This window comes from Lytechinus pictus, unplaced genomic scaffold, assembly GCF_037042905.1.
Source record: "Lytechinus pictus isolate F3 Inbred unplaced genomic scaffold, Lp3.0 scaffold_19, whole genome shotgun sequence".
In the NCBI taxonomy this organism is placed as follows: domain Eukaryota; kingdom Metazoa; phylum Echinodermata; class Echinoidea; order Temnopleuroida; family Toxopneustidae; genus Lytechinus; species Lytechinus pictus.
This window is the reverse complement of record NW_026974140.1, coordinates 19,640,092-19,667,577: the sequence shown is the minus strand read 5'-3', so window position 1 is coordinate 19,667,577 and position 27,486 is coordinate 19,640,092. Positions and strand designations below refer to the sequence as shown.

Here is a 27,486-nt window from a genome sequence, read left to right as displayed (position 1 = left end):
GTTCATATCATGTATGTAGTTCACTCTATGAATACTATTTTGCTGAGAAATGTGTGCTTATGATGGGTTATTTGATGTTTTTATGGGTCATTTTGATGATGTTTTTTTTAATGACTGGCGAGATTGCCCGGGTTTGCTATACAGTGCGTATCAAAAAAAAGTTTACACTTTGAAAAAATCCTGTAAAATGAAACATTTGTAATATCCTGAAGATTTTTCCACATTTTAACATTGGTACAGATCTATTTAAATTTAAGCAAATGACGATATAACTGTCGAAAAATATATATATGTGAGCACCACTTTTAAAAAGTTAGTGAAAAATGATATGAAATGGTTAAATGCGAATAAAAGTAGATAATCATGAAGAACACGTTGAATTTAGCTAGTAAAATTGATTTGAAGATATCTTTTACCTTTTTAAATTTTTTTCCTTGCCCAAAACACTTCGAAGAGTGCATTGGGCCCCACCACACTCCCCCACACACCGAGGCAATCGTGACGATATTTGCTTTACACTGAGCTGTGATTTACATAAAATGGCTTAGGCTTGATTTTCATTTTGTTAATCATTGTCAAGCTTGGAAAAGGGGTGGATAAACAAGTATTAAATAAAAAATGAAATGTAAACCCACTTTAAATGATAAAAACTTAGTGAAGAAATGCTGGAGATGTCTGATATAAACTTTTGTTCAGATTTAGTTATGTCCTCAGATCCAGCTGGCACAAAAAGGGTAAATGTTGTGCTTACTAAGTGTTGAAATTTCAATTTGGGTGGCAAAATTGTTACCAAATGCTTGAATGTATCTATTTTATTTCAATTGACTAAAAGTGCAAACAAAATGTATGAGAAATGTTTCGCAGGGTAAATTTGATTTCGCCCTTTTTCCTTGACACAGCGTGAAAACAAGCATTTCTGCGCAAACAGATTTCTGCGAGCTTTACAAAAATGGACAGTGCTCACTCAAGTGTAACATTCTGTCAAAAGTTTTACTTGCATTGGATAGATGAGACCCAAACCTAAGATTATATGTGAATAAATTACCCACTTACTAAATAGGTTCATTATTGCGGATTGAAAAAATCGCTAGAGGGTATTCATTTGTCTCGCAATCTACTATGGTCAACAAGGAAATTCGTGATCACTCTCGCAAAAAGTGTTCACTGGCTTTCTAGGAAATTCGTGATCACTCTCGCAAAAAGTGTTCACTAGCTTACAAGTTCACGAGCTTTCGAGTGCCGCTGCAACTCTTTATCAAGTGACGGAAATTATCTGATAACGTACTCTATTTATACTAATCTCCAGGACCGTACGCACGAACGCGAGAACAATAGGTGGGCATTGATCCGTTGCGTCGGTGTGCGGTGCGGCCGGTAATCCGTATATGCAAATATGCCGGGGGTATATGCAAATACGCCGTGGGTCGGCAATATGCAAATTAGACCAAAATTGGCGGGCTCGCTAGTTTCCCGTGGGCGGGGGTTGACTAGCTGATCGGTCCCGCGTTCGGGGCCGGGAACGATCGGGTCGGCGTGCACTGCCAGGTAAGGGGGTATTGTGCTGTCGGATGGTTCGCATCCAGAAGTCGGGGATGTCGATCCCGCTGTCTCTGTTGAAGTTGTTAGGACAAAGACGTATACTAATAGCCTCCTTAATCCTGCGTGTATACCAATGTCTCTCTTTGGCAATGCAATGTACACCCTCCCAATCTGGGTGGTGTTGCTTCTCCCAAGCATGTTCTGCCACCGCGGATGTGTCGGTTCGCTGTAACCGAACATCGCGCTTGTGTTCAGAAATGCGTTCAACTATCGGTCGGGCTGTTTCTCCGATGTAAGACCCGTCACATCCCTGGCAAGGAATGTTGTATACTACGCCATCACGTCTGTGATCAGGGATAGGGTCTTTGGGGTGTACAAGCTGTTTGTGTAAGGTGGTGTCCGAGCGGAAAACCGTTCGGATACCGTGACCTTCTAATCGGCGTTTAAGTTGTTGTGAAAGGCCATCTATGTATGGCAAGACTGTGCAAGTCTTGAAAACCTTCTGATCCCTTGGTGGTTGTTTTTTCTTCAAAGTGTCACAGGGATGTGAGGATTATATTTAAGTCACTGGACAAGGGTTGATTTTGTTTTGCTTTGTTGATTATATAAAATGTGTAATTATTCTCTTACATGTAACCCCCCCCCCCCCTTTAAAATTCTTTACATAAATCACCCATTATTTGTTGACAATGATTCTACGGTTATAAAGGTAAATTTTATTTTTGGCTAGAGGTTGTGTGTCAGCAATATCAGCAATGTAGAGGTACTACCCAACATTTTTTGTCCATAAGATCTTAAGTAAACACAGGCCGAAAACTATTACACATATAACAATTTAACACCCAACATTATTAAAAACTTTTACGAAAAAATGCAGTAAAAAGAGATTACATGGAAAACCATATTATTTTCCAGAAGAAATGCATGTCTATAGGATATGTATGTGCTACGTAAAACAATGTTTAATGTATATTAGTTGAATATGAAAGCATTTCTTTATCTCATTTATGACATTAATCAGGTAAGAGTAAAGACAGTAATGATGATATCTACCAAGATATGGAAGTAGAGGATTCCTACGATGGACCGCATCTCAAATTCCCTCTCTCTTTGGATCAGGTAGAGAAGATGATGGAGGCTTTCAAGGAACAGAAACTACTCCATGCTAAGTATGTTTTAATGGTGCTTAGGGAGACAGAGAAAGTCATGAAAACAAAGAAGAATATCAACAGAGCTACCACAGCTATTGCCAAACAGATTACAGTTTGTGGTGAGTTTTTCTAAATACAATAGTTATTTGATTTATTTCTTTTCATGAAAAGTGTCAGTTCATCATCTATAATTATAATATACATTTGCATAATTTTGGACACAAGTGATAGTATTTAATGAAATACATGCTTCTACCAATATTTTGGGGGTAAGACTTTGTCCACTCTAGAAAAGACTTTCTGAAGTCATCAAATAATTCATAATTTCCCCTTTTCTCTCTGCCTGGTGTCTAGTGATCACTCAAGATTGATAATAACAAGTTATTAACAACCTTAATAAATGGTTCATTCCATTGGGTTGGTGTTATGTGACATACCAGAACTGAACAAAAATTGTGTCTTGTTTAAACTAGGCACATACAATTACATTGAGCAAAAAAAAAGGTGTCCCATGAAGGTTTACGCTAAATCAAACATCAGTTTGTGACCTAAGTTTCTATTGCCAATTATATGATGTCCATAATGTTTACAAATAAACTGCAACAAATCCAGAAAAGATTTCAAATTCAACATGGATATCTAACTAGGAAGTGGACCTTCCTTACATTGACTCATCATTAGCCATATCTAAATAGATCTTCATTCAGAAATGAAACAGTTGATAACTATGTTACATAATTTGTGCCCCCAACCAATTGGAATGACCCAAATCACTATCAAGTGTAGGTTAAATAATTTTTTCTTTGTAATGGTGTCTTCTTGACCAAGTTGGATGTAACTTAAATAGTCAATAATCAGGCCATCATTCCTTCCAATATTGTGTTTTATGTCAAGAGTATTTTTGTGAATTCATTCAAATTAAAAATTTAGATGAACTCTTAATTTCAACTTAAGCGTAATTATAAATGTTTTTGAATCCCCATTTTGCTACATATGAAATTTGTTCATAATTATTGGCATGCAGGAAAAAAATAGAGAGCTCTACGAGACCTCATGGTATTAATTGAATAGATTGGCAAATACTCGGCATTATTTCAATTCAGTTTGCCATATTCTCATTTATAAAATATCCAATTACTACATGATCTATGATCATATATTTTGTTTTACAAAGAATCTCTTTAAAATGCACACAATGAGCACCCCCTTCATATCAATCTCCTCATTACAGGTGATTTACATGGTGCTATTGAGGATTTATATCTGGTGTTTTACAAGGTGAGTATAATAGAGGTAGAAACCAATTTGCATGATTGATTGATTGTTATACCCCCAGACTGTGTGAATACTAGTATGATATTGATTAGTAAATATATGATGATGGATTGGATATAAAAGTGATATGATTTAGAATGAATTATATAATTTGAATTAGAGGTGTATTTTGGTCAAATCAAAAAACAGCATCAAGGGAGATATTATGCAAGGAAATGTGCTGTTAGATTCAAAGTAGAGAAGTTAGAGAAAGAAATAGAGAGGGGAGAGATGGAAAGAAAGAGAGAGGGGGAGAATGATGTAGGGATGTTGGTAGATCCATGGATAGATGGGGAAGAACAGAAAGAAAAAAAATAGGGAAAGGGAAGGCTTTTTTCTGCAAGGGGAGGGGGGATTTTTGGTAAGGAAACTATACCCTTATTTGTAGTGATAACCTTTTTGTGTTTATCTTGTGAACCAAAAAAAAATTAAAAAATTGTGCCCCTCACTGATTTTCAAATCCAAGGTCTGCTCCTGGATGAGATGGAGTTAATAAATGATATCTAAACACAAAAAAGTAGCAAGAAAGATATATTAAATGAATTGGAGGAGAGGATGAATTTTGTCATTGGGTGATTTCAATTATAGTGTTGAAATCTGGTGTTGGTGTTGTAACAACACCAGCCACAACACTGTACTTGATTTGATGCTAGTGTTGGGATTGACCTTGGAAAATATGACGTATTTCCGCCAGTTCATGTTCAGTGCTGGTGTTGAATGTCGTCTGCTGAACTGAGCTTCACAGCTGGTGTTGACGATCTATGTACGTGCAATTTCCCAATTCACCAACACCAAACCCCAAGGATTAGGAAAATTGTGATTTCAAGTTCGGTGTTGGTGTTGATGATTTGAAGCCCATGAACAGGCGGCAAACAGGATAAAACATCCCCGTAAAATGAGTTTTTACAGTTTAAATGAGTGCAAATCATTAGAACCTTAAACATTTCAATGGACAATAATCTTTACTCTTTCGCATTCTTGAAGTGATTTTAGCCTTTGCATTCTGTACTATGAGATTTTACTGTAATTTCTCCCTGATTCCACTATCGTCGTTGAGAAGTTCTCGCGTAGAGTTGAGAACATCTTGCAGCGCAGTGCGGAGGCGTGATGTCATAGGCTATCGATAGCGCGATCATTATTGCTCCTCTGAACCCAGCTCGGTGTTGGAGCTTGGTTCATCAGCCTTTTCACGTTCTCAACACCAAACACCGAACTTGAAATCACCCATTGGGTAACTTAAATACAATAGAACGAGTGGATTGGTTGAAATTCAAGAAGGAAAGCTCTGTTCTATTCATGGCTAGGGACAGTATTGAAGAAAGGTGAATAATTGAAAAGAGTTGCAGGGAGAGAGAGAGAGAGAAAGATACAGGAACCTCATGAAATACATCTTTTATCATCAAATGCAGACAAAATAATAGAGAGATGAGGGGGAAAAGAAACAGAGAGAGAGCGGCCGTGTCATGGGAGAGAAAAATAAGAGCCAGATCAATGCAATGAAACAGAGTGAAATTGGTTTTTAGTTGACATGGTTACAGAACAAAACAATTTGATTTGTTTTTGGTACACATACATGTAGGTTTTAATTGAGCATCGTGGCATCATAGCATGATTTTATATCAACATGACACAATGCTTTGCACACTGTAGCCTTTTATAGCACTCTAGAAGCACTATCCTCACATTATTATTACATTACTATATCACTGACTGTACATTTTATGTGAGGTTGTTTGTTTATAACAGACACTGAAAGTACTTATCAAATTGTAATTTCATCAAATAATGTCTAACCCTAACCCTTTCCGCAAGAAGGAAATAATTTGCAAAAAAACGCAAATTATGTTTTGACCTTATTTTTGTGCTTTTAGCAGCTAGTGTATTATTTTCTGTCCTAATTCTCAAACATTCTGACAAAGGAAGATTTTTCTTAATTTATATTTTGTGATTTTATTTAAAACACTCATAACCCTTTCTAATCTTAAGAATAAACACCATACGCCCTTTTCCCGGGAAGAAATATACACAATTCACTGATCAAGTTCCCGCAAAAAGTTACTAATGCAAATGCGCAATACAGTTCCCTGAAAAGGGTCGCTAGTGCAGATCAATCTATGCGCGTAAGCATGTTGAACGAAGAACTGTCTTTTTTCCGGGAATGAAATGCGCGATCCATTTACCAGAAAAAGGACGCATCTATGTGCGTAAAGCACATTGGAATGTTTTTGCTCCTTACGTCATATTGACATCACATTTAGGTTTGAGAATGGTACCAGAAGAAAGTTCATGACATGCTTTTTCCATTCCAGCAATAAAAAAAATAACCTTTTTAAAAGAAAATGTTGATAAGTCCCTTCTTGCGGGAAGCTGGCGATGTGTCCTTGACATTAAAAAATGTTGCTTTATGGTAAAGACAGTTGTTCTTGCACATTTAAAACACTGTATGACATCTAAATTGCTCCATTTATTTATTTGCTCTTTATAGTCATATTTTTAATGTTTATGCCAATATGGTACCAAGGGCATGTAGAGAACCTTATTGACATTGGTTGACAATATCAGCAATAACTTATCTATTAGCTGCAAAGCACTGTTAATAGTGGTATTGTTACTGTAGTAACTGTTGTATACTCAGTTTTGTTTCTACCTTATTCTGTCATTAAATGACCATCTTGAATGAAATATTGTTAAGAAACTGTGAAAGATAATTGCTGTTGAATTAATTGAAATTGTTTACCATCAGCTAAGTACCCTTGTATCTTTAATCATGTTATCTCTTACAAAATGGTTTACCATCTGCTGAGAACCCTTATATCTTTAATCTTGTTATCTCTTACAAAATGGTTTACCATCTGCTGAGAACCCTTATATCTTTAATCATGTCTTTTACAAATGATTTACCATCTGCTGAGAACCCTTATATCTTTAATCATGTTATATCTTACAGAATGGTTTACCATCTGCTATTACCTTTATATCTTTAATCTTGTTTTCTCTTAAGGCGGTGCTGCACCATCCTGAGTTTGCTCAATCTCGAGATTTTAGCCCGATCGGCCCACTTCGCGATTTAATCTCGAGATTCAAGAAACCCCGTCTCCACCATCGCAAGAAGAGCGATTCCTGCTCGAGCAAGGCAACAAGCCCGATATTCCGAGCATGCGCACTTTCGGATCTTGGAGTTTCAACGGCCCGCGCTTTTGAATAACTTCCCGCGATATGCAAGCAATGTACTCCTCTCACTAGCACTTTCGCCGAATTCGACCGGTGTTATGCAACAATCCTCTCAGCTCAGCGAGTGAAGAAGTGATGTATTCTTCGTTAAATATGATGGCGGAGTAGGAGGCAAAGAGAGAGAGAGAGGGAGAGAAGGAGGAAAGAAATGCTATTTGCTCACATTTTGCAAAGGAATAAGACAACACTGCTGTCAGTGTTGTTATTGAATATGACCATCGTCGATGAGCGCCTCAGCTCCCCCTTCGGTCTGGTCTCTCCCAAAATCCATTCACTGGTGGGACACCATCGTTGCTGATTAGGCAATTGATGAACGCTATTCGCGATAATATCTATTCGCATGTATAAAGTTGACTTTCGCACGTGTTTATGTTTTGACCAAGGCGGAAGTGGAACGCAAATTGCATTATGGACTGACGTCATGAATAAATTACCCCGAGTCCAATCTCGAGTGCGTCTGCACCTACGAATTAGCAGGATAATTCGTAAAATAGCGCGCTATTTTGCAAATAAACCCGAGTTGACTTGGGATTGCAATCTCGAGATTAATCCTACGAACTAGCGCGATAATTGCGTCTCCACTGCAAACTATCTCGAGATTTTTCAGATCGGGATAATTTGCCGGATCAGAAATAACGCGCTAATTTGGAAACTCGGGATGGTGCAGACGGCCCTTTACAGAATGGTTTACCATCTGCTGAGAACCCTTGTATCTTTAATCATGTTAGCTCTTAAAAAATGGTTTACCATCTGCTGAGAACCCTTGTATCTTTAATCATGTTAGCTCTTACAAAATGGTTTACCATCTGCTGAGAACCCTTATATCTTTAATCATGTTATCTCTTACAGAATGGTTTACCATCTGCTGAGAACCCTTGTATCTTTAATCATGTTATCTCTTACAAAATGGTTTACCATCTGCTGAGAACCCTTATATCTTTAATCATGTTGTCTCTTACAGAATGGTTTACCATCTGCTGAGAACCCTTGTATCTTTAATCATGTTATCTCTTACAAAATGGTTTACCATCTGCTGAGAACCCTTATATCTTTAATCATGTTGTCTCTTACAGAATGGTTTACCATCTGCTGAGAACCCTTATATCTTTAATCTTGTTATCTCTTACAAAATGGTTTACCATCTGCTGAGAACCCTTGTATCTTTAATCATGTTGTCTCTTACAAAATTTTTTACCATCAGCTAAGAACTCTTGTATCTTTAATCTTGTTGTCTCTTACAGAATGGTTTACCATCTGCTGAGAACCCTTATATCTTCAATGGAGACTACGTGGATAGAGGAATGCATTCAGTAGAGATAGCTCTTATTCTCTTCTCATTCTTCCTCCTTTTTCCTAATGAGGTCTACCTTAATAGAGGCAATCATGAGGACTACATTCTTAATCTCAGGTAATTTACACTGCCTTGTAGTTCATGTTTTAAAGAATGTGCATGCCATAGTTTGGAAGAATGGCAGCTAAGATCAGAAGGGGGGACATCATGCCTCCCCCTGTTTTCAATACATCCCTAAAAATAGCCCAGTCCTTTTTCAGGTTAATAATAATAATTTGCAAAATTTGTACAGCACTTAAGTGATTGGTTAACATTGGTTTGACTTTAAAAAAATCTGAGCTAGAAGGTCACACTTGTCACCTGTGTCTGTGATATGTTACAAAAATGAAGCCCAGAAAAAAATTGCGTTCGAAAATAATTATTTAGTGCTTCAAAAATTGAAATATAAAGTGACCGAAAACACCATCTTAATTTCATCACATACACTTACATGTATGTGTACTATTTAGGCGTCTATAAGACGCCTATTTACAAAATCTGGGTTTGCCTTGTAGTTTTAGCTTTTCATTCTCAATAATGGTTGTTTTCAGGGTTTATTAGTTCTAATACATGCACTTGTACACATGTTTCATCTTGGTTTGAGAATTTTTTAAATCGGCTGCTCACAAAGTTAAACAATACCTTTAATACAATGTTTCAAAGCTCTGCATGCTATGATATATGTAATAAAAATTCACCATGTTTACTGTATACTAATTTTATATTTTCTGTTTTTTCAATTTTTTTTTCAGATATGGTTTCTTAAAGGAAGTGCAATCTAAATATGGTGCCAAGGTGAGGGAGTGTGTGATGTTTATTTTTTATGGCAGAGCGATACTATAGGTGCCGCGGCGGCTGCGTCAACATCAAATCTTAACCTAAGGTTAAGTTTTTGAAATGTCATCATAACTTTAAAAAATTCACGAATCTATTTCATAAAACTTGGAAATAATAGTAATCAAGTATCGCTGAACATTCTGTGCGAGTTTCAGGTCACATGACCAAGGTCAAAGGTCATTTAGGGTCAATGAAATGTGGCCATGTTGTAGGTACATGTAATTGTTGAATTGCCATCATAACTTTGAAAGTGTATGATTATAGTTAATAAAGTGCGGACATATGGTTAATCTAGTATCATTGCTCATCTTGCACAAGTCGTAGGTCACTTGATCAAGGTCAAATGTCATTTAGGGTCAATGAACGTAGTAGCATATATGAATGGTCTCTTTTTGTGAATAATTATTTTAGTCATTTTCAAAGTCAGTACTGCTGCTATACAACATTCTCGCTACCACGCGTCACGGTGGGCAGGCACGGACAACCTTGAAAATTTTCAGGGCAAAGCCGCCAACCGTAAACTTCCCAGACAACCGTGGCCGACAACTGTAAAATAGGCCTAGATGATACACCAAAAACAATTATATATATATAAAAACAATTTGCTTTTCAGATCCTAAAATAAACTTGTCGATTATTTCGTCCAGGATTTCTTCCCGGGATTTCTTTGACTCACTCAGAGCGAAGTCTATATACGCTATAGCCTATAAGATACGACCTCGACTCGCTCGAGGCACAAAACTCTCAAGCGCGAAGATGTTTACCTCGCATTGCTCACATTCTGTACGTCTTAAAAATGGTAGTAAATACGCTCAAAAATAAAGTGAGGAGAGAGGGGTACCGAGGGTTACTGGGTTGGGCAATGTAATTCAGATGTTACGATGTTCAGTTGATATTGTCACATTTTGTCAAAAGTAAAGTGTCCAAAATGATATCAAGATTCGATCGAAATTTAATTTCATCCAGTCAGTCCCACCAGCCTTACTATGAATGCTTTTTGGATGACACTGCCGGAGGGACCTAATCGAATATCACGTTAATAATGACAAAGTCAAAGGAATGGATTGATATAATGTCCAACTCATTTCCTTACAGAAAAATGATTTATTCACATTTATATTCCGATTTTAATCCATAATTTCCAAAGTCTTGATCTCTACATCGATCTTTTGAAAGTGTTGATTAATTTCTCGACGGTGTGTCTACCAAGTTCTGTCTCACACTCGCCACATGCCACACATCAGCTACAGTACAGAATACAAATCGCACATGGCATCAAAATCCTTGATCCGAGTCTTCCAAAATTAGATGGGGTCCAAAACTAATTTCATTTGAATGTTTTTTTTTCATTTTCATATATTCATTGAATCTATTAAAATTTTCACAAGTAATTTTTATGAATATTATTCATACTTTTTTATTAAGACTCATTTTTAATGTGAGTTATATGTACGATGTATTTTCATTTGTATTGTTCTTTAGTGGGTTTTTTTTTTTGCCTGACAATTGAATAATGAACGCACCCGTCATGGTCCTGAGAATTTTTTCTAGTCATCACATCGTGAATACTTCCTGAATGTTGTACATGTGAAACAATTACGATTTGAAATAAAATATTTGAAATTAATTTGTATAAAAGTTCAAGAGAGAATAATGAGGGGGTGGTCGTGGGCAATGTAAATGAAAATGATGGATGTTTGTGACTTTGTGGGGGAGGGGATTGGCGAAAAGAAGTCAATGTTTGGAGTGAATGAAATTAATATTCATTTTTAAAATATGGATGTGTCTACTTTGATTGTGGCTGAAAAATCTTTATGGCGATTGGGAAATCCACCTTGGGTCGGGAGGGGTACGTGATTCAATAGATTTCGATAGAAGTACACATTCAACATAATAACAATACTTTGTTAAACATATGTCTGATAATGTGGAATTGACACAAATATTAATTTGAAGTACGAATTATTGGAAGTTGATATGTGTGAACGTTTTAGAGGATATGTATTTCGTTTGTTCACGCCCACATGAGTTGCTAGTATAATTGGATGAATTGTTTAATTTCACTTATGTCTTTATATGTTTTATATCGGAATTATGCTTTATAAAGAGTTGTCTTTACAACGCCGTCAGCCTAATTACTGCGAGTGGATGATATTTATGAAACGAGTTGGAATGTGAACGAGACGCCCCTAAGTCGAAGGCACGTGATCGAATCGTATTCACTTTCTGGGTTGAGCCAATCGTGTTTAAAAACGGGTTTCCCCAAAATTCCCGCCCTTGGAATGTGTACGTGTGCCACGTGTTTAGGTGCGAATCAGCTGATTTGGTGACCTCAAATATTCTTCATGTTGTTTACGCTGGATGGGGGCAATAAAATTAAGAAGATCTTTTGACTCCTTTTTTTTTCATTTTTAATAATCTGTTTGTGAATTTCTGTAACTTTAAAACTGCACCTATGGTTTATGAATCACGTACCTCTTCCAAGAAAACATTTATAAAATTTAAAATCGCCAAAATATACATGTAAAGAAATATTATTCAGCCGTCATCATAATCAGTAGTATAGATTTGTCTATAAATATGTATTCGCTTCGAATGTTGACTTCTTCACCAATCCCACACACACGATCTCAAAATCCCCTTATCACTGTCCACGACCCCTCCCCTTTCGCTCTCTCCCTTCTACCATCCTACAACCCCCTCCCCCCTTACTCTCTCTTTCACACATGCTGTAATTGTACAGTGTATTATGTAAAAATAAAAATCTGCTTTCCTGTCAATTAAGCTATACTTTCAAAACATATTTTCAATCGCAATTAATTTTATAATAAGAACAACAAAATCGTAATATTAAAGTATTCATTATGAATATTTCTCACGCTTGTGGTGAGCACATTCATTGTTTTATAGGTGAGTAAAAAACAATACAAATGAACATAGCAATAACTGATAGTGAGAAACGAATCTTGATTGGATATTATTAGTATAAACATCATTAAAAGAAGTCTAATATATGAGAATTGTAGTGAGTATCTGAAGAAAAAAATATGCAAATTATATAAGTTGGGGACCCCGTCTCATGAATACCGATGTCCATTATTTGGAAGCCTCGGAACTTCCGAGGCTTCGATAAAGTGGGAACAATCTTTGGATTTTGATACGGGCATGGCGCGGCGCAAGGGGCTACGCATGCGGTCCGTATACGTAGTCGGTCATTGACATGAGAAGCAACACGCATTCACAAAATAAATTGCACTTATCTAAGGTTGTAGCGATCTAGACATTGGAAAGTATGGAGTAAATTTATCGATATCATCGATGTGAATAAATCTATAAACTGTAAGTATAAAATGAGATTGATTTTGAATCCTTTCCTTTGAGCTTGACTTGAGTTTGACCTTTCAAGTTGAAGTTATCAGTAATGCCTTAATTTTCTGCTTCAATTGCAATTCGCGCAACCATTACGGCTGTGTGGCCGGAGAAGCATTAAATAGACATAAAATGTGTTGCATTTAGCAGCAATCTAAGCTCGTCGATATTGGTATTTTCGATGACTACCGCGCTTCGGGCGCACGCAACGAGGCCACTACACGGCTTGCGTCGATTCGCGCCGCCAACCGTCAGAATGAACCTGGCGAGAACGTTGCTGCTATATTGAATCATGTAATGCAAGCGAGACTGCCAGATGCGCTCCACTTGTTATATAAAAAATGTTGGAAGGAGTCAGTGTTCTTGCTTAAAAGCTTAAAACGCTGTAACCGTTTCTAAACGGTTACAGCGGAGCAGACCTCCCAACCCTTCCGCTTTTGGTGGAAAATTTCCGCTTTTTTTTTTATTATTAGGATTTTCTGCCGTTGTCCTTTTTCGAAAAAATAAGATTATTGAAGTACATGTACCGTATTTCCCGGTTAATAAATGTACCCTTTTCCCGGCATTATTATCTTGAAAAATTGGGTGCATTTATCCAAAGAAACTAAGGTTTCATCAGTAAGATGACATAGTTTCCTAAGTGTTAAAAAGTTTAGAAACAACCAAGAAAGATATGGAATATTTAATGTGATTATTTGTTGGTTACTAAAAATAGAGAGTATATTTTGGGAAGTTTTGTTTGAAAAATCTTCTTTGTAAAGGTTGTTTTATATCATTTATTTGATAACTATTAATTTACTAATGTTTTCCTTTAAAAAAATGGTAGTTTTGTGATAAAAAAAAATTTACAGCTGAAAAGGCATGGAAAATGCTCCACAATATGCATGTAATCGTAATCTATCGTAATCGGTTCTAAAAATCAAAGGCAATAAATAATGTCCTTTATTCTTCATTTATTTTCCTCTTACTCTCAATATTTTTTTTCACCTTTGTATACTATAATTATATATATTCAATACTGCCATTTCATGGTCTTTTTTTTCTTTATTCTACAAAGGAATAATTTATATTCTTTGAAAAATCAAGTTGAAGAATGAAGTAACCATCTTTCAAAATACAAAAATTATCTTCTGATCTTTCATTGACTTATTCAGCAAAATTGGCAGACCCTACATGTTTTCAACTTTAAGTTTGTCTTCCAATTATTTTTTTTTTAAATTGAAAAAAGTCCTTACCGTGGGAGAGAGGACACACCCTCCTCCGCTCTGACACTATGCTCATATAGTTGCAATCTTTTTAGGATTTTCTTTGTTGAAATGTCGGGAGGTCTGGTGGAGAGTGAATTTGTATATGAAGTTACATCAAACAAAAATCATAAAGGTCTTGCTTTGCTGAATATTCACATATTTTGGGTTATATGATGAAAATGGAAAAAAAAAGTCAAATTTATATTGAAAATATTCCAATTTCTTTCGGAGATATTTAAGTATTAGTTGTGTCACCAAATTCTAATATATCATTTTTTTTCCAGAGATCACATGCACAGAAGATAATTGGTCAGTTTCAGGATTTGTTTGCTTGGTTACCGTTAGCAACATTGATTGATAGCAAGATTCTGATATGTCATGGAGGTATCTCAGATAAGACTGATCTCACATTTCTGGATAATATGCCAAGACACAAGGTTAGTCATAGTCAGTTTGTAGGTATCAATCCAAGGCACAATATTAGTCATAGTCAGTTTGAAGGTATCATTCCAAGGCACAAGATTAGTCATAGTCAGTTTGAAGGCATCATCGCAAGACACAAGGGTAGTCATAGTCACTTTATAGGTATCATTCCAACAAGACACAAGGTTAGTCATAGTCAGTTTGTAGGTATTAATCCAAGGCACAAGATTAGTCATAGTCAGTAATGGGTATCATTCCAAAAATAAACAAGTTTAGTCAGTCAGTTTAAAGAAACGAGCCTAAAGCGGATTATTATTATAATTAATCAGTCTATAGGTATTATTTTGAGACACAAGTTTTAGTCAGTTTATACATGTAGGTATAGTCAACCAGTCAGTTTTAAGGTATCATTCGAAGACATAAGGTTAGTCTTGGTCAATATAGGTAATGTCACAAGAGACAAAGTTAGTCATATTTTATAGATATCATTCCAAAACATTTTTAGGCCTATATGTTTTTTTTAACAGGGGGGTATTTTCTTATTTTTGCAAATATTGTTCCAACTTTACCTATCCAGTTGTCTGATTTTCAATTTTGATTTGATTCCTATTTAAATCACTCTAAAACCTTGACCAATCATGATACTTTACCTATGACCAAGCTAGTGTAACATAAATACACTGTTATTATGTGTATGCTTTCAATCAATTCATTGATAAGGTTCTGATTACCATCCTTTCTATCAAGCTGTCGAAAAAAATTATCTTAATGTCAACCTTCATATTTCATAATTGTGTTTTTATTCCACTACGCACTATTTGTTTTGGGGGGTTATTTTTACTTTTTATTTTTAGGTTGTGAATGTGGCGATGTCTCATCGTAATACACGTCAAATGGAGATTGAAGGTTCTGGCGAGACACTTTAGTCCTCTGCTCATAGTATGTTCAATATTGTATATGGACAGTGTTTTAATGCCTCATTTGCCAGCTAAAAAATAAGGGAAAAAAGAAATGATGTAGGCAAATGAAAGAAAATAAGGATACGTAGGTAACATATTTTTCTTCAAATTTGAATTAAAAAAAACAAAAGTTGGCAGGTTTGACTAGGGTCGGCTGGGTTATGGCAAACAAACTTTTTGGAAGAGGGGCTTAGTGCAGTGGTTTACTGAAGGCATAATAATCTTCCTTTTATTCTCTGTTCTCTAACTAATATCAATGTAATGTTTTTATCTGCAGTATCTGTCTGTATTGAAACCACCACTGAAAGAAGGAGCAGATGAATTGACAGGAGAAGAAGAAGATTTGAGTGCTAAGATTGATCTATCAGAGTGGAGACAGGTTAGTTTTTGTCTCGCCTGCATAGCAGAGCGAGACTATAGGCGCTGCTTTTCCGACGGCGGCGGCGTCAACATCAAATCTTAACCTAAGGTTAAGTGTTTGAAATGACATCATAACTTAAAAAGTATATGGACCTAGTTCATGAAACTTGGCCATAAGGATAATCAAGTATTACTAAACATCCTACCTGAGTTTCAGGTCACATGACCAAGGTCAAAGATCATTTAGGGTCAATGAACTTAGACCATGTTGGGAGAATTATTTTCAAAATCTTAACCGAAGGTTAAGTTTTTGAAATGACATATGGACCTAGTTCATGAAACTTGGGCATTAGGTTAATCAAGTATTAGTGAACATCCTGCTCGAGTTTCAGGTCACGTGACCAAGGTCAAAGGTCATTTAGGGTCAATGAACTTTGGTCAAGTTGGGGGTATTTGTTGAATTACTATCATAACTTTGAAAATTTATGGATCTAGTTCATGAAACTTGGACATAAGGTTAATCAAGTATGAGTGAAAATCCTGCCTGAGTTTCAGGTCACATGACCAAGGTCAAAGGTCATTTAGGGTCAATGAACTTTGGCCGTGTTGGGGGTATTTGTTAAATTACCATCCTAACTGAAAGTTTATGGATCTAGTTCATAAAACTTGGACATAAGAGTAATCAAGTATCACTGAACATCCTGTACGAGTTTCAGGTCACATGACCATGGTCAAAGGTCATTAAAGGTCAATGAACTTTGGCCATGTTGGGGGTATTTGTTGAATTACCATCCTAACTCTGAAAGTTTATAGATCTATTTCATAAAACTTGGGATATAAGAGTAATCAGGTATCACTGAACATCCCCTGTGAGTTTCAGGTCACAAAACCAAGGTCAAAGGTCAGTTAAGGTCAATAAACTTAGGCCATGTTGGGGTAATTGTTGAATTGCCATCATAACTTTGAAAGTTTATGGATAGAGTGAATGAAATGTGGACCTGGGGGTAGTTGACAAGTCTTAAGTCACCGTTCAAATGTCATTTATGGTCAATGAACGTGGTATTATGTCATTATATGAATGATTGTTTTATTGTAGTCTTCAAAGTTAGCACTGCTGCTATATTAAATCGCGTAATGCAGGCGAGACTGCCAGAGGCGTTCCACTTGTTGTTCAACTTGCTCCTATTTCTTGTTTTGTGTATCCATTACTTTCATACTTGTAACATATGATCCTTGGGTAATACTGGATGTGATCCCATGAAAATGATTGGGTCAAAGGTCATTTATGGGTCAAAAGGTCAAATGATAGGAGGTCATGTTCATCCTTAAGGTTTTGTTCAATTTGCATTCATTTCTTCATTTCTGCATCAATTAAATGTATGTTCACACTTGGTACAAATGATCGTTGGGTAATGCGACATGTCTGTTGTTCAGGATGATGGGGTTAAAGGTCATTTAAGGATCAAAAGGTCAAGTTTTTGTCTCGGTTGCATAGCAGAGTGAGACTATAGGCGCAGCTTTTCCGACAGCAGCGGCGTCAACATCAAATCTTAATCAAAGGATAAGTTTTTGAAATGACAGCATAACTTAAAAAGTATATGGACCTAGTTCATGAAACTTGGACATAAAGTTAATCAAGTATTACTGAACATCCTGCTTGAGTTTTGGGTCACATGAATAAGGTCAAAGGTCATTTAGGGTCAATGAACTTTGACCAAGTTGGGGGTATTTGTTGAATTACAATCATAACTTTGAAAGTTTATAGATCTGATTCATATAACTTGGACATACATGTAAGACTAATCAAGTATCATTAACATCCTGTGTGAGTTTCAGGTCACATGACCAAGGTCAAATGTCATTTAGGGTCAGTGAACATAGTATTGTATCATTATATTAATGGTGTTTTTTGTGAATAATTATTTTATAGTAGTTTTCAAAGTCAGCACAGCTGCTATTTTGAATCGCGTGATGCAGGTGAGACTGCCAGAGGCGCTCCACTTGTTCTAATAGTATTCTGTGCTGTAGAGTTTTTGTAAGCATGATGATAAAACTTTTCTATACTTTTCACAAGTAACATGAAGGTATTTCAATACTTCAATTGTCTATACTCTTGTACACAGTAACAAATAGATTCTCTCTTTTTTTTTATTGGATTTTGAAATATATTGTTTTTATACATATATGTGTTATTTGAAGAAAAAAATGCATATCAGTGATTCTGCCACCCCCCACACTAATTCTATTTCTCTCTTCCATTTTTCCTTTTTCACTTTCATCCAGCTTTTGTTTTCTTTCTTTCCTTCTTTTTTTTCTATTGTTTTCTTCCGCTCTTTATTGTTCTTTCTTTCTTTCCCACTTTCTTTCTTTTCTATCTATCTCCATTTCTTTATTTTTTCTCTTTCTCTCTCTCTTTCTTTTTTTTTTCTTTCTTTCTTTTCTATCTCTCTCCATTTCTTTCTTTGTTTCTTTTTCTCTCTTTCTTTCTTTTCTATCTCCATTTCTTTCTTTGTTTCTCTTTCTCTCTCTCTTTCTTTCTTTTAAACCTGCATTTGCGAATTATGTCTTCAAATGTCATTTTCATTTGTTATTTGTTGAACTGTATTTTAATGTTAGTGTTCTTTCTAGCACCAGCTAATGAGGTGATTCTGTTTACAGAAACATGATTTCTTTTGACAATTCCCAGGCATTAGCTGGTGTTCTTTCCTTTTTTGTGTGTGTGGTGTTATGAGTATGTCTACCTGGAAATGAAATAAAATAAAATAAAAATATACAAATAATAGATTGGACTTATCTTGTTCCAAATCCACTCTGTAGAGTACTCAAGGCACTTTTCAAGAAATATTAAAGGAAATTGAGAAGAATTGAACAGAAATGTTTCCAAAGTTTTTTAATGTCTTCAGGAAGGCTGTTCCATAACTGAGATGATGAGAGGACAAATGATCCTTCCTCTCAGGTTTTAGAAACTTTTGGTTTAACAAGAGAACTGGAAGTGGAGGAACATGATATGACATTTATATTTTAGCAACTAGGGGATTTGAGTAATGTTTTATAGTTTCTTTTCTTTGTTTACATAAATAAAGTGTTTCAGTATATCTATTAATCTATCTAGATACTAGACATACTCTGGAGTGATCCAAGGAGTCAAGATGGATGCCAACCAAACACATTCCGAGGAGGAGGGAGCTACTTTGGTCCCGATGTAACCAAAAAGGTGTTAGCTAAACATGGAATTGATCTGCTCATTAGATCACATGAATGCAAACCAGAGGGATATGAATACACACATGGAGAAAAGGTAACATATGACATGATAATTGATGATGATGATGATAATTGATGATGATGATGATAATTGTTGAAGATGATGATGATGATGATAAATGATTATGAATGATTATGAATGATGATGATGATAATTGATGATGATAATTGATGATGGTGATGATAATGATGATGATGATGATAAATGATTATGAATGATGATGATGATGGTGATAATGATGATGATGATGATGATGATGATGATGATGATGATAGATGATGGCGGTGATGGCGGTGATGAAGAGTATGGTGGTGGTGGTTTTGATGATGGTGATGATGATGATGATGATGATAAATTATTATGAATGATGATGATGATGATGATGGTGATAATGATGATGATGATAAATGATGATGATGATGATAATGATAATAGATGATGGTGATGATGGTGATGATGGTGATGATGGCGGTGATGAAGAGTATGGTGGTGGTGGTTTTGATGATGGTGATGATGTTAATGACAATGGTGATGGTAGTTGTGATGATGGTAAATGGTGATGATGATGATGATGCTACTGGTGGTCATGGCAAGGATGTTGATGATACATGAAGTAATGGTGGTTATAAGGGTGAAGATGTTGATAATGATGTTGAGAAATGATCATTACAAAGTGAATAGTGATTATGTTATTAACTGTACTGATTAATCTTTCATTGAATATGATATGGCTGTTTGGCTTTCTAAATGATTAATGCATGAGGATAATAAGTAGTAATCAATTCATATTCATATTTTACAGGTCTTGACGGTATTTTCAGCCTCTAATTACTATGAAGAAGGGAGTAATCGAGGAGCCTATATCAAGTTTGGTACAGATCTCAAGCCTCGATGTGTTCAGTATCAGACCTCGGTTAATAACACCAAGAAGATGACCATGAGACAAAGGTATCTTTCTCATGCATTGCTTTTGTTAGGTATTGCTATTCAATATCTATCACCCTCCCTCAGACAATATAGGAATATTTGAAAGCAGAGTTGTCAGAGATGCGTCAGCTGCAGATCCCGGGGAGGGGGCACTTACATTGACGAGTGGATACCATGTGCGACCAAAAAAACATGTAAAAAGGATGTCTTTTTCAAGATACGGCACGTTACGTATGTAACGTAATAAGGGTGTCAAAAACACTAAAATAATGAAAAAAGGGTATCCATTTTCGCTAGGAAAGCTACGTGTTTAGGGTCAAATTTACGAGGGTGTACAAAAATCTAGACTAAAATGTTTTATAAAGGATGTACTTTCTGCCCCAAGAGTCAACACTTCGTGTTTAGAGTACGATTTGCGCGAGATGTGGGAGGTGGTAAACCCAACGATGTTTGTAAAGGTAAAACCGAGGACCGACGTCCGTGACATTACAATAATAATATCGCTGTACTTGTTTAGGGGGTCTATTCAGGGAATACTTGGCAAGAGTATCGTTTTGTTTCCAATACTTGTTAAGGGTAGGGTTTCACACGTCAATGCTTGTTTAGGGGTGCATTTTCAGAAAAATGGAAAATATGTGTTTAGGGTGCTTTTCGAGACCCCATGGTCGCGCATGGTATCCACTTTTCAATGGAAGTGCCCCCCCCCCCCCCGGCAGATCCCTAATGATGCGATGATGTTAATGGATAAGGGCTATTGTATGCTTATCTGGAAACACTTTGAGACATCACTGCTGTATTATTGTAGCTCCTGATGTATTAAGAGCTACATGAAAGAAATGTTGTGATTTTTATCAATGAACAGTAGTTAGAACCTGATGTCTGGTTTAACTTTGGCCATTGTCTAAGTCTGTACTGAAATTATGGGATGTTGAAAAGGTTAAAACTTTGATTACTATGTACATTTTCATTTGAACTGTGTTGTTTTCTATTGTTTAGGTGGTGAAGAAAACCATTTTAGTTATTATTCCCAGATAGTTGAGTTAGGCATCTAATTACAAGTTAGAGCCACGTCTTTCCTACAGGAATCTTGCAAGCAGCTTTTCATTACCAATCATTAGTTACCATAGACAATACAATGAGAGCTGCAACAAAGCTGCAGTGAAAGGACACATAGCCACCTTATAGCAGGATTCCCGCTTAAAGATTTGGCACAGACTTTTGATAAGTTGGCTTATTAACAGTTTGAGAGATAAATTTTAGAGATAAACTGCGATATGTGTCCCAGTTGGTTGCCCACTACAACTTTAGACCAGAGTTCAGAATAATGGCCATTAGCTCTGTGCGAGGCTAAAATTAAAATGTAGATATTTTGAATTGTTTGCTTATTAGACAACCAGATATGGTGTCATTCATCAATGCTATCATTTTTCTTATCTTTTCAGAGTAAGCATCGTAGAAGAGTCCGCCTTAAGAGACTTAAGAGAGAAGATTGGAGCAAATACCACATATCTTAGACAAGCCTTCCAGAAACATGATCCGAACAACACAGGTAATGTATTATAATGAAAGACTTATATAGGTCAGTTTATGATAATTATCTGAAATGACAATCAATTTGTATGACCCAATTACCAGTTTTTCCAAGCACAGAAAGTAGATTTTATATGGAAATTTGAATTTTAAGTAGAAACTATTGACTCAACTGTTTGATAAACCTTTACCAACATGACTGCTATTCACATCTTTATTTTTTAATCTTATGTCCGTTATTTGTTGGTCTGATATTCTTTTCTGATTTTACACCAATATCCTTATATTTTTGTCTTGTGTAATCCTATTGTTTGTTCATTTATTGAATACTTCCAGTAAAACTGACATACAAATGCTACAGATAATTATGAGAAGATAAAAGCAAGCCAACAAGCATAAAAGAAGATTGAAGAAAGAAGTAATTTTACTATATAAAATAAGGATTGGGATGAGTGTGACGTGTTGATTTATTCCCCTTACCGAAGCATCAGGTTACATCATATCAACTCAAAAGGCCAGGAATATGGAAGATATCTTAGATTTTTCAATCAGATGGAGAACCTTGAATGCTTGTTCATCTTGTTGGTCTTTAATCCTGTGATATGTTTTGTATCATTGGGTATTATCACATCAACTCAATGGGCTAGGACTATGAAAGAGATCCTAGACCTATCAGTCCCATGGAGAACCTTGAATGCTTGTTCATCTTGTTGGTCTTTAATCCTGTGATGTGTTTTGTATCATTGGGTATTATCACATCAACTCAATGGGCTAGGACTATGAAAGAGATCCTAGACCTATCAGTCCCATGGAGAACCTTGAATGCTTGTTTATCTTGTTGGTATTTAATCCTTTGGTTTATTTTGTATCATCAGGTTACATCACATCTACTCAATGGGCCAGGACTATGGAAGAGATCCTAGACCTGTCAGCCCCACAGAGAACCTTGAATGCTTGTTTATCTTGTTGGTATTTAATCCTTTGGTTTATTTTGTATCATCAGGTTACATCACATCAACTCAATGGGCTAGGACTATGGAAGAGATCCTAGACCTGTCAGCCCCACAGAGAACCTTGAATGCTTGTTTATCTTGTTGGTATTTAATCCTTTGGTTTATTTTGTATCATCAGGTTACATCACATCTACTCAATGGGCCAGGACTATGGAAGAGATCCTCGATCTGTCAATCCCATGGAGAACTTTGAAAGCCAGGATGTGCAGGACTAACGATGCTGGATTGATTGAATATGAGTCTTGCCTTGAGATGGAGCTGACTTACAGCGGTGGTAAAGGTGGTCCTAGTGTGACAGAAACGCTTTACAGGAACAAGAATGCTTTAGAGACAATCTTTAGAGTCATGGACAAAGACCATTCAGGTTTGGCATTCTTAATTTTTGTCGCAGAATTATCTTAACTTCTTGTCTTTTGGAACTGGATGGGCCATAATAAAAAAACTTAGGGCATTACATTATTCAGTACCCAACAGCTTAATTGAAAGATTCCTTTGCAGAGATGACATATCTTCTTTACCAACCAAAAAGTTTTCTTATTAGGAAAGTTGATAATTATTTGACAAAAAAGACAATTTTTTTTCTTGCCTGCACAGCAGAGCGAGACTATAGGCGCCGCATTTCCGACTGCGGCGGCGTCAACATGAAATCTTAACCGAAGGTTAAGTTTTTTAAATGACAGCATAACTTAGAGGGTATATGGACCTAGGGCATGAAACTTGAATATAAGGTTAATCAAGTATTACTAAACATCCTGCCTTAGTTTCAGGTCACATGACCAAGGTCAAAGGTCATTTAGGGTCAATGAACTTAGACCATGTTGGGGGAATCAATATCAAAATCTTAATCTAAGATTAAGTGTTTGAAATGTCATCATAACTTAAAGTATATGGACCTAGTTCATGAAACTTGGCCATAAGGGTAATCAAGTATTACTGAATATCTTGCCTGAGTTTCAGGTCAAATGACCAAGGTCAAAGATCATTTAGGGTCTATAAACTTTGGCTAAGTTGGGGGTATTTAACTTGGACATATGAGTGATCAAGTATCACTGAACATCCTGTGCGAGTTTCAGGTCACATGACCAAGGTCAATGAACTTTGGCCATGTTGGGAGTATTTGTTGAATTACCATCATAACTCTGAAAGGGTATGGATCTAGTTCATAAATCTTGGACATAAGAGTAATCAAGTAATACTGAACATCCTGTGCGAGTTTCAGGTCACTTGACCAAATTCAAAGGTCATTTAAGGTCAATGAACTTTGGCTATGTTGGAGGTAATTGTTAAATTGCTGTCATAAATGAAATTTTATGGATATAGTTTAATATGAAATGTGGACATAGGGGTTATCAAGTATCACTGACAGGTCTTAGATCACGTGATCAAGGTAAAATGTCATTTAGGGTCAATGAATATAGTATTATATCATTATATGAATCATGTTTTTTGCGAATAATTACTTTATAGTAGTTTTCAAAGTCAGCACTGCTGCTATATTGAATTGCATTATGCAGGCGAGACTGCCAGAGGCGCTCCACTTCTTTAATTTCTCTCACTGCAACGATCGCCAGCCTATAGCTGTCAAATGACACTTAAAAATGTCTTGGTATTGGGCCAGAGATCTATGCATTTTGCCACTGTAAGGGATCATGCAGGCCCCGAACTGAGTATGGGCACTGCAGCTCTGTCTATGGAAAACAGATCATACATAATGCATCAGTATGGCATATAATCCATGATCAGGAATTTGAAGGAAAAAAGTAACATAACATACAAAATGTATTACCACATTCATACCATAGAATAGGAACAAATAAAGGAAGATTATTCACAATGATAACAAGATACAGAAGGAATATTGTTATATTGATATCTCATCAGTTCTTCTTTAAAGGTCAAGTCCACCCCAGAAAATTGTTGATTTGAATTGATAGAGAAAAATCAAACAAACCTAATGCTGCAAATTTCATCGAATCGGATGTAAAATAAGAAAGTTATGACATTTTTAAAGGAGAATGAAACCCTTGAAACCAGCTGAATCCATATCAAAGAGAAAAATCAAAGAAACATATTGTCGAAAGTTTGAGGAAGATTGAATGAATAATAAGAAAGTTATGAGCATTTGAATATTGAGATCACTAATGCCATGTAGATCCCCCCATTGGCAATGCGACCAAGATCTGTGATGTCACACACGTACAACTCCCTCATTACTTTAGTACTAATTATTTCACTTATATTCTCACTTTTATAGAGTCTATCACAAGGTGAGGTGTTCTCTTTATGAGAGGACAAGTACAGAGGTTTCACAACATATCATTGATGAATCGTTTGTCATATGATTAGAATGAGCAAAAAGAGATGTTTTGGGGTATATTTTCAGTGTCCAAAAGGGGAGAGTTGTTCATCTGTGACATCATAGATCTTGGTCGCATTGCCAATGAGAGGATCTCCATAGCATTAGTGATCTCGACATTCAAATGCTCATAACTCTTCTATTGCTAGTCCTATTTTACTCAAACTTTTGTTGATCTTATTCTTTGATTTTTCTGCTTTCACAAAAGCTAACTTGCTCCAAGAGTTTCATTCCCCAAAACAGTTAAATGCACAACTCAGCGATATGCGAATGAGAGAGTCAATGATGTCCATCACTCACTATTTCTTTTGTTTTTATTGTTAGAATAATACAATATTTCAATTTTTACAGATTTAACAATATGGACCAACTTAACTGTTGAAATGATGGTCATTCCACATGTTCAGGGTGAAATAAAACTTTGTTTCACTTGACAAGGAGGAAAAAAATTGAATATTTCATATTTCAGATAATAAAGTACAAAAGAAATAGTGAGTGGGTGACGTCATCAGTCTGCCAATTTGCATACCGACCAGGATGTTCATATAACTGTTTTGTGAAATTAAGCAAAACTTTAAAATGTCATAACTTTCTTATTTTACATCCGATTTTGATGAAATTTCCAGTGTTTTGCTTGTTGGATTTTTCTCCTTTTTTTCAAAATCAACTTTTTTGGGGGATGGACTTGTCCTGTAAAGGGATGCTCCGGGCTGAAGATATTTTTATCTCAATAAATAAAGTAAAATTCACAGAGCAAAATGCTGAAAATTTGATCAAAATCGGATAATAAATAACAAAATTATTGAATTTTAAAGATTTGCATTACTCCAGTGAAACAGTTCTAGACATGTCTTCATGAATATTCATTAGGTGGGCTGATTACTCCAGTGAAACAGTTCTAGACACATCTTCATGAATATTCATTAGGTGGGCTGATGATAGTCTGCTGTGCAAACCCTTCACTGGAGTAAAGAGTCTGAATTGCAGCCTACTTGTGCCTCTTGCTAACAGCAAGTTTTGTATGTGCTAGTCTTTGCGTGGAGACACACTTGTTGATCAAAGTTTCAATCAGGGTCTATAGGCTAGGCAATAGACTAGGCTGATGATGTCATATCCCCACTTGTCCTTTTGTATTCTGTTATACGAAATTCGGTTTATTAAAAAAATTTCTACCAAGAACCAAAAACAATTGTATTGACAACTGATTTTTATAGTTATTTCTTGCTGCAACTTATTTCATCATAATGGAGACGCATCATCGACACATTTATGAAAAAATGAAACAATTACAATGAAATAACATAAGGAAAGTGGGGATGTGACATCATCAGCCCACCTAATGAATATTCATGAAGACATGCCTAGAACTGTTTCACTGGAATAATGCAAATCTTTAAAATTCAATAACTTAGCCCCACTTTTGCTTTGTGAATTTTACTCTATTTATTTAGATATAAATATTTTAAGCCCGGAGAATCCCTTTAAATAATACCCAGTTGCACTGGAATATTCACATCACTAAACACTATGGTTCGTCCCTTCGACGTGTCTGATAAGAATGTTATGACTTTTACCTTTCGTTACAGTTAATTCTTAATGGATAATGTATTGTATGGGCTTTTGTTTTTAATGAATTGATTTTTTTTAAACCTTTTTAGGTTGTATCAGCATGGATGAATTCCAGGATGCTTGTCAACTTCTTAGTAAACACATTGGTAGTAACATTCCTCCTGAGACTGTGAAGGATATGGCACAATCAATTGATATCAACAAGGATGGTAACATTGATTTTAATGAGTTCCTTGAGGCATTCCGTCTTGTTGATACTCAGGGTATCAAGTTGGATGGACAAACATCAACACAGAACTCACCGGCTCATGTACCTAATGGAGAAAACAATCAACTTTAGTAGGACTTTGTGTTTACAACCAATAATGCTTATTAGCATGGCTCTCAGCAAGCTTGTATAGCTCATGGAGAGAATGATAAATTTAAGAACCATCTCAGCTTAGAATCATTCACTTGCTCATGGAGCTGTTGGAACATCTAATCAATTGAGACTAGAGGAAATATCTCCATGATCAATCGTAAGATTCCTGGATAACATAGATGAATGCTCACGTTCACACTGAAGTAAAGGAATGCTCCATTATGAAGTGTACAAATATTGGAGATAAATTTAGACTGGAATGGTATCAGCGTCAGCACCTTTTAAAACCTGAAAATGTATATAGACAAATAATAACTGTATAGCTTCATTGTGATATGAATTCAAATAATGAATTTGAATCTTTTATGCATGGATTGTCAGCTTGGAAATCTGACTATGCCTATGCAGTAGATTTTACATGTCATACATTATTCTTCACTTGTATCTTTTGATGGTCAATGAATCCTCAACAGCTCTGAAATTCCTTTGAGTAATTGCATTTTCTATTTTGTGTTTGGGCTGTGTGCATAATTATGTATAAATATTGTAAAGATATTTGTGTATTGGATAAATGTGAGGATAAAAGATCTTTAAATTACTACTAAACAATGCCCTGCTTATTCAACACAGGGAATTTTGAGATGTTTGTGTTTTAGTGATCAGTGTGATCTTGACTCCATTAAGTTTGCTATTCGATGCTTTAAA

General features: G+C 35.8%; 1 protein-coding gene across 1 annotated transcript; it reads left to right on the top strand.

The window, feature by feature from the left end:
• Nucleotides 1–27,486, top strand: LOC129260732 (serine/threonine-protein phosphatase with EF-hands 2-like). Its single transcript, XM_054898684.2, has 11 exons — nucleotides 1–2,809; nucleotides 3,922–3,968; nucleotides 8,477–8,643; nucleotides 9,318–9,360; nucleotides 14,303–14,455; nucleotides 15,678–15,779; nucleotides 18,873–19,058; nucleotides 19,828–19,973; nucleotides 21,395–21,501; nucleotides 22,614–22,859; nucleotides 26,510–27,486. The coding sequence occupies exons 1-11, from the start codon at nucleotides 2,599–2,601 to the stop codon at nucleotides 26,758–26,760; spliced, it is 1,659 nt and encodes a 552-aa protein (XP_054754659.1). The 5' UTR covers nucleotides 1–2,598; the 3' UTR covers nucleotides 26,761–27,486.